Source organism: Jatropha curcas, chromosome 6, assembly GCF_041381405.1.
Source record: "Jatropha curcas cultivar XTBG-Jc1 chromosome 6, XTBG_Jcur_1.0, whole genome shotgun sequence".
Lineage (NCBI taxonomy): Eukaryota > Viridiplantae > Streptophyta > Magnoliopsida > Malpighiales > Euphorbiaceae > Jatropha > Jatropha curcas.
In genome coordinates, this window is record NC_143156.1 from 790,892 (window position 1) to 807,024 (window position 16,133).

A 16,133-nucleotide genomic window follows, 5' to 3' on the forward strand; every position below is an offset into this window, starting at 1 on the left:
AAGTTGCAGAAAAGAGAAGCTGAAACAGAGTTCAAGCTTTTGACGTCAAGGTTTGATATCTCATGTTGTTTACTAGTTTCTTTGCATGTAAATTGTGTGGTGTGTTGCTAGTGAGATGCTATGTTGCTTATTGTTGAGTGAGAAGATTGGATATGATGTGAAAACAGGGGATGAATATATGAAGTGGAAACAGAGTTTGCTGGAAAGTTTACCAGCAACTTCATCTTGATTTTGAACCCATTTAATGATGGAATTAGGAATTGTCATAGAAGAGTTATTTGTTCCTTTCTGTGTTAGCTTTACACGCGTTTTTGAATCACTCAATTTGGAGTTAGCTATTGAGAGTTATGGCCAAAAGAATACAGACTGCACAGAATCACGTCGCGCGCTCGCGCATGCTGGAAAGCACGTCGCGCTCGCGACTTCCCATTGCGCGCTCGCGACTTGAGTCAGGTAGCTCTCTGACTCTCAATTTCACAACTCGCGCTCGCGAGGATCACATGCGCGGTCGCGACTTTGGCCAGAAGCTCTCTGACTCTCAGTGTGCGCATCTCGCGCTCGCGAATCACACAAGCGCGCTCGCGACTTCATCTCGCGCTCGCGACTTGTGTTGCGCGGTCGCGACTTCAGCCAGAAACACACTGACTCTCAGGATGCACAAGTCGCGCTCGCGACTTTCACATACGCGGTCGCGACTTGAGCCAGAAACCCTCTGACTCTCCGTCGCAATTCTCGCGCTCGCGATGTTGCAAGGCGCGCTCGCGACTTATGCTGTGACACTCTTTTGCCTTTCATTTGCTATGTAATTACATTCCTTTGCTCAACATGCATGCATCCAATCATTTTACAACAAAAATACAACATAAGAACATGGATTAAAACAACATACAAGCATTCATATGATGTGAAATCAAATCAACATGATGAACTATGAAGTTATGCAACCATTTATGTGTTGTTATATTATTATTGACATGTACATAATAAGCTCCATTGAGGTTAGGTAGAAACCATGTAGATAAGGCTATGTCGCGACATAGAATAACAGATCTGCGCCCCATACAGTTTGGAACTCCGGCTACAGGCCGTTGAGTGGATATGATTATACAGGCCATAGCAGCCAAGCATACAGTATTCATACAGTTTATTACACTTATCACTACGGTTTCACTATAACCTTATGGAGCCATACCAATATCTTGACATAACATTACATGAATCATACAGTATCATATATAGAAAGAAAGATCATCAAGGTAAAATGACATTATCATAATTCGGGTGATTGTTTGTGCCATATGTGTTTACATGATTCTTGCTATACGTGTATGTGCTTAATTACTTCTTTCTATGTTGAGATATCCACTGGGCTTGTATAGCTCAGCGAGTTACCTGTTTAACTCGCAGGTTTTTGAGACTGGTCTAGAGAGCGTCAGCTTACAACTGCAACAGTTCATCTGTGGAAGACACAGTCTTCAGGGTAGCTTCTCATTTTGATGTGTATCTTTTTATATTCCTTTCATGGCATGTACAGGGCACACAGTTGGGCCCATTTCATTTTGTAAACTAGTATCATGTTATGTATATATTCATTACATTATTAATGTAAACAACTTCTGTATAATAAAATAGTCAGTAACCATTATGCCATCAGTATGTCAGAACATTTAGTCAACCAGTTTGTAACGTCTCGACTCGGTTCATTCGGGTTAACGGGTGGACCGGGAAGGGGTGTTACACTTAGTTTGTAAGTCAATATCCCCTCTCTAAAAACATTGAAAATCTGAATCTATTAATCACCTTTTAATAGATTATCGAAAGCCAATTGGGTGGTTCCAATGAGATATCAGTGCAAGTCCAAACCTAACAATTTACGATTTTAATTACTCTTTCTTTTATTTGTTATTTCTTTTTTGGATGTTCAAAAATATTTGCGAGATTTTTAAATTTAAATATGTAAATAATTATTTTTTTCATAATAACATTTATAATTGTTCATTAAATAAAAATTTTTTATTAATATCTTAATGAATTAAGGGTAAAAAATGACAAAATAATTTTTGTTGACTAAATTCTTAATATGCGTGTTATTTTAAGCCATGCAAATAAAATGAGACGGGAGTGGAAAATTTCATTGTCTAACATAGTTAACCTAAAAGAATGAAGAAGAAGAAAATAGAATATTTATCTGTAATATAAAAAACTTAAAATTTAAATAAAGTTTTTTCAGAAATGGATATTTGAGGTTTTGAATTCCTCACCTTGTAAATAAAGTTATTTTATAATGCACTTGTATTCATCCATTTGTATGTAGGTTCAATTTTTTTTTTTAAATATATTGAAAAAGATGTTTAATTTCTTTTTACAAGTTTAAAATTGAAAATCTCTCTTGGGATTTTATATTTTCATTACGGTATAATTTTCCATGGGGGTTACTACATTGTTTGTCATAGCCTATAAATTATATTTAGACATTTAATCTTCAAATAATTAAATGTAGATCTAGAGCAGTAGACGTATATATGGCTTTGCAAAGTCTTGCTCTACTTTTTATACATAATTATAATATACTCTCTCTGGTTGAATATAAATCGTTTAAAATTTTTTATATTGATAATTAAAAAATTAATTAATTTTTTAGATTATAACAAAAAGTTCATTAATTTAACTAAATCACCATTTATCTCACATCTTTAATAATTAATGTGTTTAATGTATATAATGGTGAAATTGAAAAAATTTCATTTATTATTTCTTAATATTTTCAAAACGACTTTAGTTAGAGTAACTAGATTAAGGAAGTGCAATTTTTCGGAAAGTATATAAAGTGCTTATGTTTGGTTTGCGTTATCAATTCACTTTGCGGGAAGTAGTTAAGTGCAATGAATTTATCAATTTATCATGTTATTTAAATACACTCAAACTTATATTATGCATATTATTGTAATTTGTAATTTGAGAGTAATTTATTTCCCATGGAGTTGATTTGCGTACTAAACACATTTAAATTATATTTTTTGGCAAATAATTTTCTTTCGAGAAAAAGGACATTTTGAATCAAATGAAGCCTCATACTCATGGACAAAGGGAGTGACAAAATGTTGACTAATTTGACTAAATTAGTATCATTAACTTGATTACAGATTGTTTTAGAAAATTATAGAAATAGCTAAAATATTTAATATATAAGGTTAATAATTCATCACTTACTCCTTAATATTAAAAAAAAAAAAACTAATCTAAAATGGATTATACAATATTATATAAAGTAAGAACTTCCAAGTCCACTTTTAATAATAAAATTAACACCTGTGATTAATTTATAGTCTTAGTCCACTTACACTAAATATTGATTGCAGATCTAATTACATTGATTGCACATGATCATGATCATAGAAATGGCAGTTAAAAAAATGACTTGTTTCTGAATTCAATTTTCATGGAAGCTCCATTTCTTCAACTCCTTTTTCTATATAAGCCTGCAATTATACACAGAAAAATATGAACAAATTGAAAACTAGTAAGCAAACAAGGAAAAACCTGGATTAATCCCAATGAGTGCCGCAACCCAGACATCCAATCAAAGTGGAGAAACTGAATTGGATTCAGTTTCTCAAACAAATCCTCAAAATCCAGTTCCAGTTGCTCATACAAGTCCTCAAAATCCAGTTCCAGGTCCTCAGCCAAGTTCTCAAATACCTGATCCACGTTCCCAAACAACATCCAGAGATGGTCAAAATCCTCAAAAACCACCTAAGAAGTTATCATGGTTAATAGGGTTGGCGTCACTGGTTTTGTTAGTTTTACCGATACCAATTCCCCAACCTGCTAAATTGGATGTAATGGCCGGAAACAGTACCCATTCGTCAAAATGGGTCAGTGACTGGTTGGATTCAGCAGAAGAAGAGACAGAAAATTTGAGTTTGAAGTGCAAGAAAGTGAAAGAAAAGAATGGAGGGTGGAAATTAGAGTGTGAGAAAGAAAATATTGGAGAAAAAGAAAACAAACCAACACCGTTTTACCTAAAATTGGAGGATTCTCGAGAACCAAACACATCGGGATCGGAGGATTCACTGTGTTGTCGTGCTTGTAGCCCTCCGAAACAGGGACGGTCAGTTAAAATTAATATAACTGGCAAATGGCTATGGGGTAAAATAAGAAGCCTTTGGCTTTATTCTCGCGCTACCTTCGGTCCACCCAAGGTACTAATTTTTACCCTTTATTCTTTCAACTCGTGATTTTTATTTTTTAATATTTATAATTATGAGGCTAAGTAAATAATTTCATTAATATTTGATTTGATGATACATAAATTCACCTAAGTAAAATTATTTTTATAACATATTAACACTTCCATTTCTTTTAACAGCATAGCAAGTCAATATTCATGTATTGCATATTTTTTCGGTTTAATTAAATATATTATATATTTACTAATATTAAAAAATTATTGATAGATAAGTAAGAAATTATTTCATTTAACTTCTCCACACTGACTCTACAAGTTTAGATACCTATATTTTAATTTGTGAAAAAAATGTGTTAAATTAGTCAGAATAATATTATGACCACATAGCAAGAGTAATCCTCTTTTTAAATAAACTTACTGAATTATTGAAATATTTTACGGTCGAAAGAACTCGAATCAAGAATAAAAAATTTAGAAGACAACTGTACTAAACATGATAGGCTATTTCACATACATAATTTAGTTTCCATGTGATACCATATATATCTAATACTTCTGTGAAATTATTCAAGAATAAGAAAAATCATTTCAATATGTCCATATTTTGTTAATAAAGAACAAATTTGTACTTCTATTCATGTAGATTTTCCTAGATGTGCTGTGATAACCTCTAAGACATCAAAAAATATTTTGAAAGAAAAGTTAATTGTGTGTTAGAGTTTTGAAAATTAGAGTAGTATATATAAAAGGGCGTTTCTTGGAATCTAAGTCGACATCTGAATAAGAATTCTATGTCAAATCTGAATAAGAAAACTGTCTCTGGTGAATATTTATATTCTATCAAGTAGGGGTTGCAAAATGCGCTTCCTTAGATCAAAGTGCATTTTCTGGGATTGAATTTATGTTTTCACCCTTATAGAGATTGAGATTACTTATTATTTCAACCAATACCTTATTAGTCTGTAGTTTGTTAATTATAATTATTTTATCCAATATACTAATTCTTATATATGTTTGAAAATTTGCAGTGTACACATTTCTCAGAAACTAAAATTAGCGACGACTTTGGTGAGCAGTTGTCAATTTTATTAGATGCAGAAATCACAAAACTACTACGATCATGTCCTGAAAAATCTAAAGAATGTATAAAACTTTACCCTGGAATTTTACGTAAAAAGTTTGATGAAAAATTCAAACATATACTTGGAGAAAAATTGGATTCAAATTCTAATGTTATCCAAGAATGGAATATACTCCAAGAAGGCGGGAATCAAAAACCAGATGATCAAATGGTTCATGAACAAGTTGAAGAAAAAGTGGAAGGTAATGTGCAATACTTTTAAACGGGAAAATTTATATATTGAAATTCTTTTATATATGGGTTCTTATTAATTTTTGTTTTTAATTTTTTTTATATCTAGGGTCTTTCAAATTCGAATTTAAGAGCTCCTGATGATGATCGAAGAGGGACTTACTGGCTAGGTCATCTATCATATGTATTTGGGATTTTTGGTACTTTATTTCGTTTAAGAATGCATATGTTTTTAAGGATTTTGATTGTAATAATAATGGAAATGTCATCTTAGTGAGGGAAAGAGAGAGCAATAAATTGTAGTCGACCTATTTATGATAAAAGAATTTTATTATGAATATACTCCCTTTGTTTTCTATATATGTTTCTTTGGTTTTTTTTTTTTCCCCCTTTCTAAATATGTGAAGTTTTGAGATTCTAATATTTCATTAAATATTTTCTTTTCTAATTTACCATTGTATCATTATTAATATTAATAGTCTATTTTAAACTTAAATTTACTTAAATCACGTGAATTATTATCTTTTTAAGAAGGACAATATGAATTTTTTTTTATTTTTGTTAAAATTTAATATATTTATTGTTTTTCCTAATTCTTGTGCAAAAATTAAACTACACATGTAAAAAAAACAGAGAGCGTTTTGAATAGTTAACATATTCCATGCATGAACTTTTAATTCGATTCAAACGACATGACAAAACAAGATAATGAATGACATTTGCCAAGCCAGCCTAAATGTCAAGTTGGAATTTTAATTATTGGACCCAACTCTTATAATAGTTAAGTCAAATACAAGAATTTATATATAAATAAATTTTATTAATAAAAGTCATTTATAAATGGAATAAGTTTATTATAAAATATTAAACATATAGAAAATATAAAATTATTTTTGTATTTCCAAAAACTTTTATGTTCTAACTATATTAAGCGATACAATTTTAATAATTTATAAATTACTTTTGATAAATTTCTCATAAATTTTACTTTCAAGGTAAATATCTCTTATGCCTTTGTTATTACCATATATATATAAATCCTAAAAAAATCATAGCATGGAAAGGAAATGGTACCTAAAGAATAACCTACGTACCCTTTCCATAATCCATAATTAAAGATACTCCTGCACGTACTCTCGTGTTTTGAAGTTTACGTTCATTATGATTAACCAAACATCTCTAGATTTGGATAGTAAATATAAAAAATGCATAAGGGGAGTAGCAGCAAATCTCATGTTCAGAGTCCTTTTTATTATCAAAGTTGCCATCAATTTAATGAATATGATTTAAAATGAAAAATTATCCTATTGTTAAATGGGTTTGGAATGAACAAAGATAGTAAAATTTTAAAAGGGCTCAGATACAGGTAATTAAATGTATGTTTAAATAGGTTTGGAATGTAGACGAGTAGTAAAATTTAAAATAGATACGATTACGAGTAGTTCTAAATTCACGAGATTTATTTCGATTATATTTCTAATGTCATTATTTAATATTGCTATACGCATTACACGAATTCGAACACTAGTGTAATTAATAACCTAGATGTAGTACACAAAACATATCCATGGCAATTAATGCCATGTTCAATGGAAATATAAACAAAATTAAGGGAATGAAAATTGGTTGCAATCAGAAGTCATTCTTTATTTATTTGCTTGTATCGAGAAGGAAATTAATTAATGGGTTGGACTAATTAAGTAGGAGCATTGGAGAATATTAATTAATAGATCACATGGGCATTGGGATGATGCATTCTTAATTAATTAATTAATTAATTAATGACTTTTTTGCTTTCATTAGAATAAGTATTCCCTATGGAATGTAATACATTTGAGCTTTCAAGATAATTACATGTAGATCAGAGCTTACGTATGGTTGATTGCGTCATGCTTAATTACGTTTATATGAGGAAATTTATAATAGAACAAACTAGCGGAATTGAAATCCGAATGAAAATTTAAAAAATAAACCAGAATTAAACTGAACATGTAATATTGCATGGCCACATGAGCTGTTTGAATTTGAAGATGGTTGCCTAATTGTTAAAGAACGGTTGAAGATGGAGATCGATCTATAAGGTTTTATATATTTATATTTTTCATAGTACGTGAGAATTACATGCTAATAATTAATTAATTCTCTTCCATTAAAAAATTTGCTAAACTTGAAATCATATACATTCTCTAAATCAACCCATATTGTTAGCATCTAGCTTTCCATAATCTAGGATTTGATATTATAAGCCAGTTGTATTTTTTAAAAAATAAAAAATAAAACAACTTGTCAATTCATCAATAATGCATATAAGTCAACTATATTATAATATTTTCATAGGAATAAGAAATACAAATATAAAAAATATAAAAATAATAACATGTTATGCATGTTATAAAAAAACTGGTACATATAAATATGGAAATAGAGAAAATAATTGGATTTCTAAAACTATCCTTACTAACGTTAAATATATCCTAAATTCTCCTTAGAAATGGCCAACTAAAATATTTTAATGAAATAATAATTAAAATTTTCAAAATTTTATTTTTTATTTTTTATATTGATTAAATGTTATTTTTTTAACCCAAATACTCTCATGTGATTCAAACCCTTTGATTTTGTAATTTTATGCGCTTACATAATTTGTTTGTAAGTGAACAGTAGAAATATTCTCATTTCAATAAATAATTATTTTCCATTAATTTGATCCATGCATTTTTTTATAGATCGGGTCTAGACGTGTCAATTACACAAATTGATCCATGAAAAAATTAAAAGGGCGGAATGTAACACATTTGACCTTCCAAGTAATTAAATGTAGATCAGAGCAATTGTCGACTTCTTGTGGAATTTGTCACATGCCTATTAGGGTTTACGTATGCTTGATTACGTCATGCTTAATTACAATTATAAACATTTAATGTGCAATAAATTACATGTAGATCCATAAGGGCAGGAGACTCATAACTACACTTTCCGAAGTCTTCTTCCTCATTATTATTGATTTTAGCATCGTGCTTGGAATACCTATGATTGGCCAACTAATAAGCACCTTTTGAGTTTATGGATGATTTTTATAAAATCATATGTTGAATACATACAAAAAGAATTTTTGGAGAACAGATAATCATAAATTTTAAAATCTATATAATATATAAAAGTAAAGAAGTTTATCTTAAATGATAACTAAGTGTAAATTTCTTAAATTGTAAAGTGTAAGGAGTTCAGCACAATTGTAAAATTTTAAAGGTATATGAATTTTCGCAGATATCGTATCCGTTTAATGAGTACTTTAAATAAGTTTGAGATGAATATAGGTAGTAAAATTTTAAAAGGGTTCAGATACGGATAATTAAATAGATATTTATACAAATTTGGATCGGATACAAGTAATAAAATTTTAAATATATACGGTTCCAAGTAGTTTAAAATTAATTAATAGTCATGAGAAGTCATTCTTTATTTATTTGCTTCTATCGAGAAGGAAATTAATTAATGGGTTGGACTAATTAAATAGTAGTATTAGAGAAAATTAAATAATAGATCACATGGGCATTGGGATGATGCATTCTTAATTAATTAATTAACTAATGACCTTTTTGCTATTTTTTCACTTACTGGGAATTAATTAATTAATTAATTAATAGATCACATGGGCATCGAGATTTGTTATTTTCATTAGAATTAGTATTCCCTATGGAATGTAATACATTTGAGCTTTCAAGATAATTAAATGTAGATCAGAGCAATTGTCTACATTTATGCAGTTTGTCACATGGGCAAAAGGGCTTACGTATGCTTGCTTACGTCATGCTTGATTCCAATTATATGAGGAAATTTATAATAGAACCAACTAGCGGAATAGAAATCCAAATGAAAATTAAAAAAAAAAAAAGGAAAAACAGAATGAAACTGAACATGTAATATTGCATGGCCACATGGGCTGTTTGAATTTGAAGATGGTTGCCTAATTGTTAAAGAACTGAGATGCCGTTGAAGATGGAGATCGATCTATAAAGTTATATTTATTTATATTTTTCATAGTACGTGAGAATTACATGCTAATAATTAATTAATTCTCTTTTTTTTTTTTTTTCTGTAACTCTGGTGTTATTTATGGATCCGTGTTCTTTCTTCCATTAAAAAATTTGCTAAACTTGAAATCATATACATGCTCTCAACCAATCCATATTGCTACCAGACTCTATTGGTAAAAGAAATTTATTCGAACTTAAGGATATAAAGTCTCCAACCACAATGAATTAAAAATCCATTTTGTATTTCAAATTATTAACAAATCAGAAATAAAAGATTCACGTAAAAGCTACTTAACAATAAGGAACAATTTCATGAAAGTAGAAAAATTAATAAATCAAGACACACAATCCCACTAAGACGTACAAAAAATACTCAAGATCTATCAACTAGTACAGATATGAAGGACTATGATGTTTAAAAATTATTAAAAAAAACTAAATAGATAAAGAAAAATTATGAAAAGGAACCACCAAAGACTAAAGAAGACGATTGCTGGTGGTTTGGCTAAAAAAACTTAAAAAGATAAAAGAGAGTGAGAGAAATGGCTAGATTATCCATAAACTAGTCTCTTTTTTTGGATATAGTGAAGGTCTAATAGACTAAAATAATATTATGGACTGCCCTTTTAAATAACATTCACTAAATTGTTGATAACCTTTACGGTGGAGAGGACTCGAAGTCGAGGACCTCTCACTCTCTACATTTTCTACAAGAGATAGGAAGACCAATCAGACCACACCTGATTGATTTTCATAAACTAATCTTTATTAGTCATTAAATTTTGAAATTTTATTGAGATAAATTACTATAAGCTTATTTTCATTATTGTAGACTTAGGTCATACTAATGTAGTAATTTTAATTATTGCTGGTAAAAGATTAGATTTTAAGTAAAGTCATTCTCTTGCTCAAAACCATTTACATGACTTATCTATTATGATCTCGATTATTAATTCAATTTGTTTGGTGTAAACTACCGATATCTGAACCCCATTATCATGCACCATCTAATTCGGCTTGGTGTTTAGGGAACTAATACATCACACAACCTCACTCCCCAATTATGCCATAATAATATACAAGCTAAAAAATATTCTATCCATTCTCAAATACTTGTCGTATTTGAAAAAGTACTATATTCCTAAATACTTATCACATTTATGATTTTCATAAATAATAAATTATTTTTTTTATTTTTATCCTTTATATATGATCAAATTGGTTTAAATGGTTTTTTGCAAGTCAGGTACCTGTGAAAACTTACAACGCTTCCGTTCCTATACTCAGTGGAATATGATGAATCTCTAAAAATTGTCATTAAAAATTACACCCATCAACTCAGTAAAATTATTACTAAAATTGCAATTTTAGGAACATAATAGGTTTCTTGAAAACTTTGGGGTGCTATAAAAATAAAATTCTATATTTTTGTTTGGATGAGAGTATTTTTATAAAGATAAATGATTATGGAAAATATCTAAGGAAATGTACTTTTTGTTGTTTCGGGAAAAGAAGGAAAATATCATGTAATTAACCCTTTAATTATTTTCTACATGAGTCCACATATTTTGAATCTTTCAAATTTAGACAGAAAATACCGAAAGAATGTGAAAATTTCACTTATTTTTTTATTAAATTATCTAAATACCCAAATTAATTAACAACCTTTAACCATTTCTTAAATACCCCAACATCCAGATGAGGCATAATAGTCAATTTTCAATTGTAATATTTTAGTTCCTCTAAAATTTTTCCCTTTCCAAATAAAAAAAATTATTTATTTTCTTTTCTTCGTTGTATCCAAACACAAAAATGCAAAATGGAAACGAAAAAGGCAGACAATTCTTTATTATGTTCAACTATTATTCTTCTTTCTCCATTATTTTTCTTTCCTCTCCTTTTAGAACAAAGGCTAAAGTTTAGGGGAACTTTTTCTATTAGGCTAATATTAACTAATACATAAAACAATTTTTCTATTAGGCTAATATCAATTAAGCACTTTAAATTGGAAATTGGACTTACCTAAACGTAGTCTATGTGAAATATAACAATTAAAATAGAGATTTTTTTTTTAAATAATGTTATGACTTTGTCTTTTTTTTTTTTTTATCTCTCTCTAAATTAATGGTTAGAAAAAGTCTTATTTCAATAAATAATTATTTTAGCTTTGGTCCATAAGTGGATGCATACATCAGGCCTAGACAAGTCAATTATACAAATTCATCGCTTCAATAATTTGTTCTAAGGTCCATAACTGTTTATGAGAGTGTTATGAAAAACTTACAAATATATTTAAAATAGAAATGAAATTATTATTTAGGAAACTAAAAAAAGAACGATAATGAAAAAAAAAAAAAAAAAGAAATATTATTACAATATTTGATATTTTATGCAGACCAGATGTAGTACACAAAAAATTAAAAGACTTGGATTGCATTCCATGCCAATTAATCTATGAGAAGTCATTCTTCATTTATTTGCTTCTATCAAGAAGGAAATTAATTAATGGGTTGGACTAATTAAGTATTAGAGACAAAATTAATTAATAGATCACATGGGTAGATGGGGTGATGCATTATTAATTAATTAATGACTTTTTTTGTTATTTTTTACTTACTGGGATTTGCTATTTTCATTAGAATTATTCCCTGTGGGAGTACTATATTATTTGTCATGCTTATATATATGTTTTGACCTTTCAAATAATTAAGTACTACGAAAATTGAGAAATTGAGAAATTTTGGATTGGTGAAATTGAAGTGATGACAAAACTTGTAAGTTTTATAGACTTTAACCTTTTTTTTTTCGGTCAAGCAAAAAAAAAAAAAAAGTATTATTTAGGTATAACTTAATTCTATAGACCATATGATTCCAAGTTTAATATTTTTTTTTTCAACATAAATCACGACAAAGTTACAGAAGAAATAATAATTAATTATTGCACGTACTTCCCACTTACTGCGATCAATGGCGCTATATATATATATATATATATATATATAATGGGTGCATCAAGGTTGCCTAATTGTTACGAAATCTCCGGCTAAATATATAAATTTATTCTTGCATTATGTTATTTATTCTTGCATTATGTTATTTTAATTCGTGACACATCTGGCTTTTATTTTGATTTATTAAAAATTTTAATTTATAAAATTATACTTATCAAACATTTTAATTTGTAAAATTATTTATTAAATACTTAAATTTGTAAAATTAGATTAATTAAATACCTATTGATAATTAAAAAATATAAAAATTATTGTTATAAAAATTATACTAACTACATAGAAAATCATTCATTTACATATGAAAGCGAAAAAATCTAAAATTTATTATTGTTAATATAAAAACTTGTGCAATGTTATTAAAATTTACAAGGTCAAATACATAATAGGTCATTCAAAAAGTTTAACGAGCTATAAAATTAAAATCGCAAACTTCAGGGATAAATTTATATGTTCCCCTTAAATCTCACATATAATATATGCCATTTTATTATTAAAGATCATATAAGATTTGTTCTATATATGTGCTTTCATTTATTTCAAAATTTTTTAATCTAGAGATCTGTCCATAATCATAAATCCATTTAAAAAGATAAACTAATAAAATTATCACAGTTTGATCCATAACATATAAAGTCAACTGAAAATTTAAAAAATGAACCAGAATTAAACTGAAGATATGTAATAGTTCAATCAAGGAATATGCATGGCTGGCAGAAATATATATATATATATATCAAAAATATTTTTTTTTTCAAGAAGTTGACATGTGACATTTTTTAAATGAATGCTCTTTCCTTGCTGTTGTCACATAAGATTCTTAGATTTGTAATAACACATAAAATTATAATGCTACATAGACTTTAAATTTTGATAGTGTCATATAGAATTTAATTATTAATTATAGTGTTATATAAATATTGATACTATTAATTATCATAATTAATACATATTAGTAAATAATTATAATTATTATAATATTATAACCTATCTCTTTCAATTAAAATTACATAATATTGGTATTAATTGTCATTCAATTATCATATTAATATGTATTAAATAATTAAAATTTTTATAGTATTATAACTTATTTTTTAATTAAAAAATTATCATAATTTTGATGTTGATTATCATATTAATATGTATTAATATTATTATAATATTGATATTAAATATTATTATACTCACTCATAATTATCATTTATTATTACGAATGAAAATTTTATATTTAAAAGAATGATAGAGAAGATTAATGATGAAAATATTTATCAAAATAGTTTTATTAACAATGAATATCCACACGTTTCAATATTTATTTGTCTTAAAATTGCAATATATAGTTATCTTTATTAGTTTTAATGATAATATATTGAATTGTCATTAATTATTTATTACTAGACTATAAATAGCGAAAGCTCTTTGAGGTTTGGTAAGATCAATTTCATTTTTTGTAATTTCAATAATTTTTTTATAATTTATTTTTGAAATTGATATATATATATATATATATATATATATATATATATATATATATATATATATATATATATATATATATATATATATATATATATATATATTACTCTATCAAATTAGAAAAAGTTTGATAAATCATAAGAGAAAAAAGTTTATATGAAATTATCATTAAGAATGATATATATACGTGTATGTTTGAATTTCTATTGTCCCTTACTCCATTTTATTTTATTTATTTTATTATTTTTAATATCATTTAAGAAAATTTATTATTTCAAAAATAAATTAAATCAATGATTGTTAATGTATATTTCCTTTCCTTTCAATTTTAATGTAGACAATAGTTTTTATATAATTAGTCTAATGTTTTGAATTTGAAATTAATGTTCTTTAATTTAAATAAAATTAATAAATATGAAATTAAAAATAATTTAAATTATAAAATTTTTCTTCATAAAATTATATATTTTAAAATGTTATCACACAATATCTCTAAGATTATAAATAAAATATTTAGCATGCATATCACAATCATGCCGCAGCTAAGATACTAAAGATAACTTTTTATATATATACTTTCATGCACAATTTATTAACTTTTGTTTAATTTAAAGCTATTCATGGGTAGTCCTAATTTAAGTCTGTGCACTTTTTAATATACTTTCAACGTTCACATTTGTAATTAATGCTTTTGTCTACCTATAATAACTAACATGCAATCACATGCAAGGAATAAAAAACTAATAATTACGATTTTAAGCATGAAAAGATTACATTTAGGTGTCAAGTTATGCTATGTTTCATTACATTTTATTGTTAATCTTTGTAATTAATAACTTTGCCAGCATCAAATGATTAAATATATCACAGTACCTGTTATTTCATCACAATCGAGCTAATAACATAATAATTTTTCAAGTCAAAGTTTATTTCCCAGATGCCTATATAAGGAGATAGAATTCTTTAGTTAGCGCATCAAGTGAGACACACCAAAATAGTTGCAAAGAAAAATCCTAACCAAGTTTTAAGGCCACTTTGATTGAAATCATGAACAATCAAGGAGGAAATATACAAGGTGGGGGATGGGGTAATACTCAGGGAGGAAATACTCAAAGTTGGGGATGGAGTAACACCCAGGGAGGAAACACTCAAAATGGGGGATGGGTTAATACTCAGGAAGGAAACACTCAAAGTTGGGAATGGGGAAATACTCAAGGTTGGGAATGGAGTAACACCCAAGGAGGAAACACTCAAGGTGGGGGATGGGGTAATACTCAAGGAGGAAACCCTCAAAGTTGGGAATGGGGAAATACTCAAGGAGGAAGTGGTGGTCATATCCAAGGTGGAAACAATCAAGGCTGTCCACACTGTCATGGAGGATTCTGTAATGCTCAAGGTGGATGGAGTAATACTCAGGGAGGAAACACTCAAGGTGGGGGATGGGGCAATACCCAGGGTGGAAACACTCAAGGTGGGGGATGGGGTAACACTCAGGGTGGAAACACTCAGAGTGGAGGATGGGGTAACACTCAGGGAGGAAAAACACAAGGTGGAGGATGGAGCAATACCCAGGGAGGAAACACACAAGGTGGGGGATGGGGCAATACCCAGGGTGGAAACACTCAAGGTGGGGGATGGGATAACACTCAAGGTGGAAACACACAAGGTGGAGGATGGGGCAATACCCAAGGTGGAAACACTCAAGGTGGGGGATGGGGTAACACTCAGGGAGGAAACACACAAGGTGGAGAATGGGGCAATACCCAAGGTGGAAACACTCAGGGTGGAGGATGGGGTAACACTCAAGGAGGAAGCACACAAGGTGGAGGATGGGGCAATACCCAGGGTGGAAACACTCAAGGTGGGGGATGGGGTAACACTCAGGGTGGAAACACTCAGAGTGGAGGATGGGGGAACACTCAGGGAGGAAACACACAAGGTGGAGGATGGGGCAACACCCAGGGTGGAAACACTCAAGGTTGGGGATGGGGTGGAGGATGGGGTAACACCCAGGGAGGAAACACACAAGGTGGAGGATGGGGCAATACCCAGGGAGGAAACACACAAGGTGGGGGATGGGGCAATACGCAAGGTGGAAACACACGAGGTGG

At 29.0% G+C, this 16,133-nt stretch overlaps 1 protein-coding gene across 1 annotated transcript; it reads left to right on the plus strand.

The window, feature by feature from the left end:
- The first annotated feature begins 3,317 nt into the window (after positions 1–3,317).
- LOC149495193 (uncharacterized) lies at positions 3,318–5,642 on the plus strand. Its single transcript, XM_089722571.1, has 3 exons — positions 3,318–4,202; positions 5,218–5,512; positions 5,611–5,642. Exons 1-3 carry the CDS (start codon positions 3,555–3,557, stop codon positions 5,640–5,642), a joined length of 975 nt encoding a protein of 324 aa, XP_089578697.1. The 5' UTR covers positions 3,318–3,554.
- The last annotated feature ends 10,491 nt before the right edge of the window (positions 5,643–16,133 follow it).

What these genes read in the sequence shown, in the direction of transcription:
- LOC149495193 (XM_089722571.1), top strand. Translation starts at nt 3,555, where the DNA reads ATGAGTGCCGCAACCCAGACATCCAATCAAAGTGGAGAAACTGAATTG. An exon ending in CTACCTTCGGTCCACCCAAG is followed by an intron (nt 4,203 to 5,217) that starts GTACTAATTTTT and finishes GAAAATTTGCAG; the next exon opens with TGTACACATTTCTCAGAAAC. An exon ending in AGTTGAAGAAAAAGTGGAAG is followed by an intron (nt 5,513 to 5,610) that starts GTAATGTGCAAT and finishes TTTTATATCTAG; the next exon opens with GGTCTTTCAAATTCGAATTT.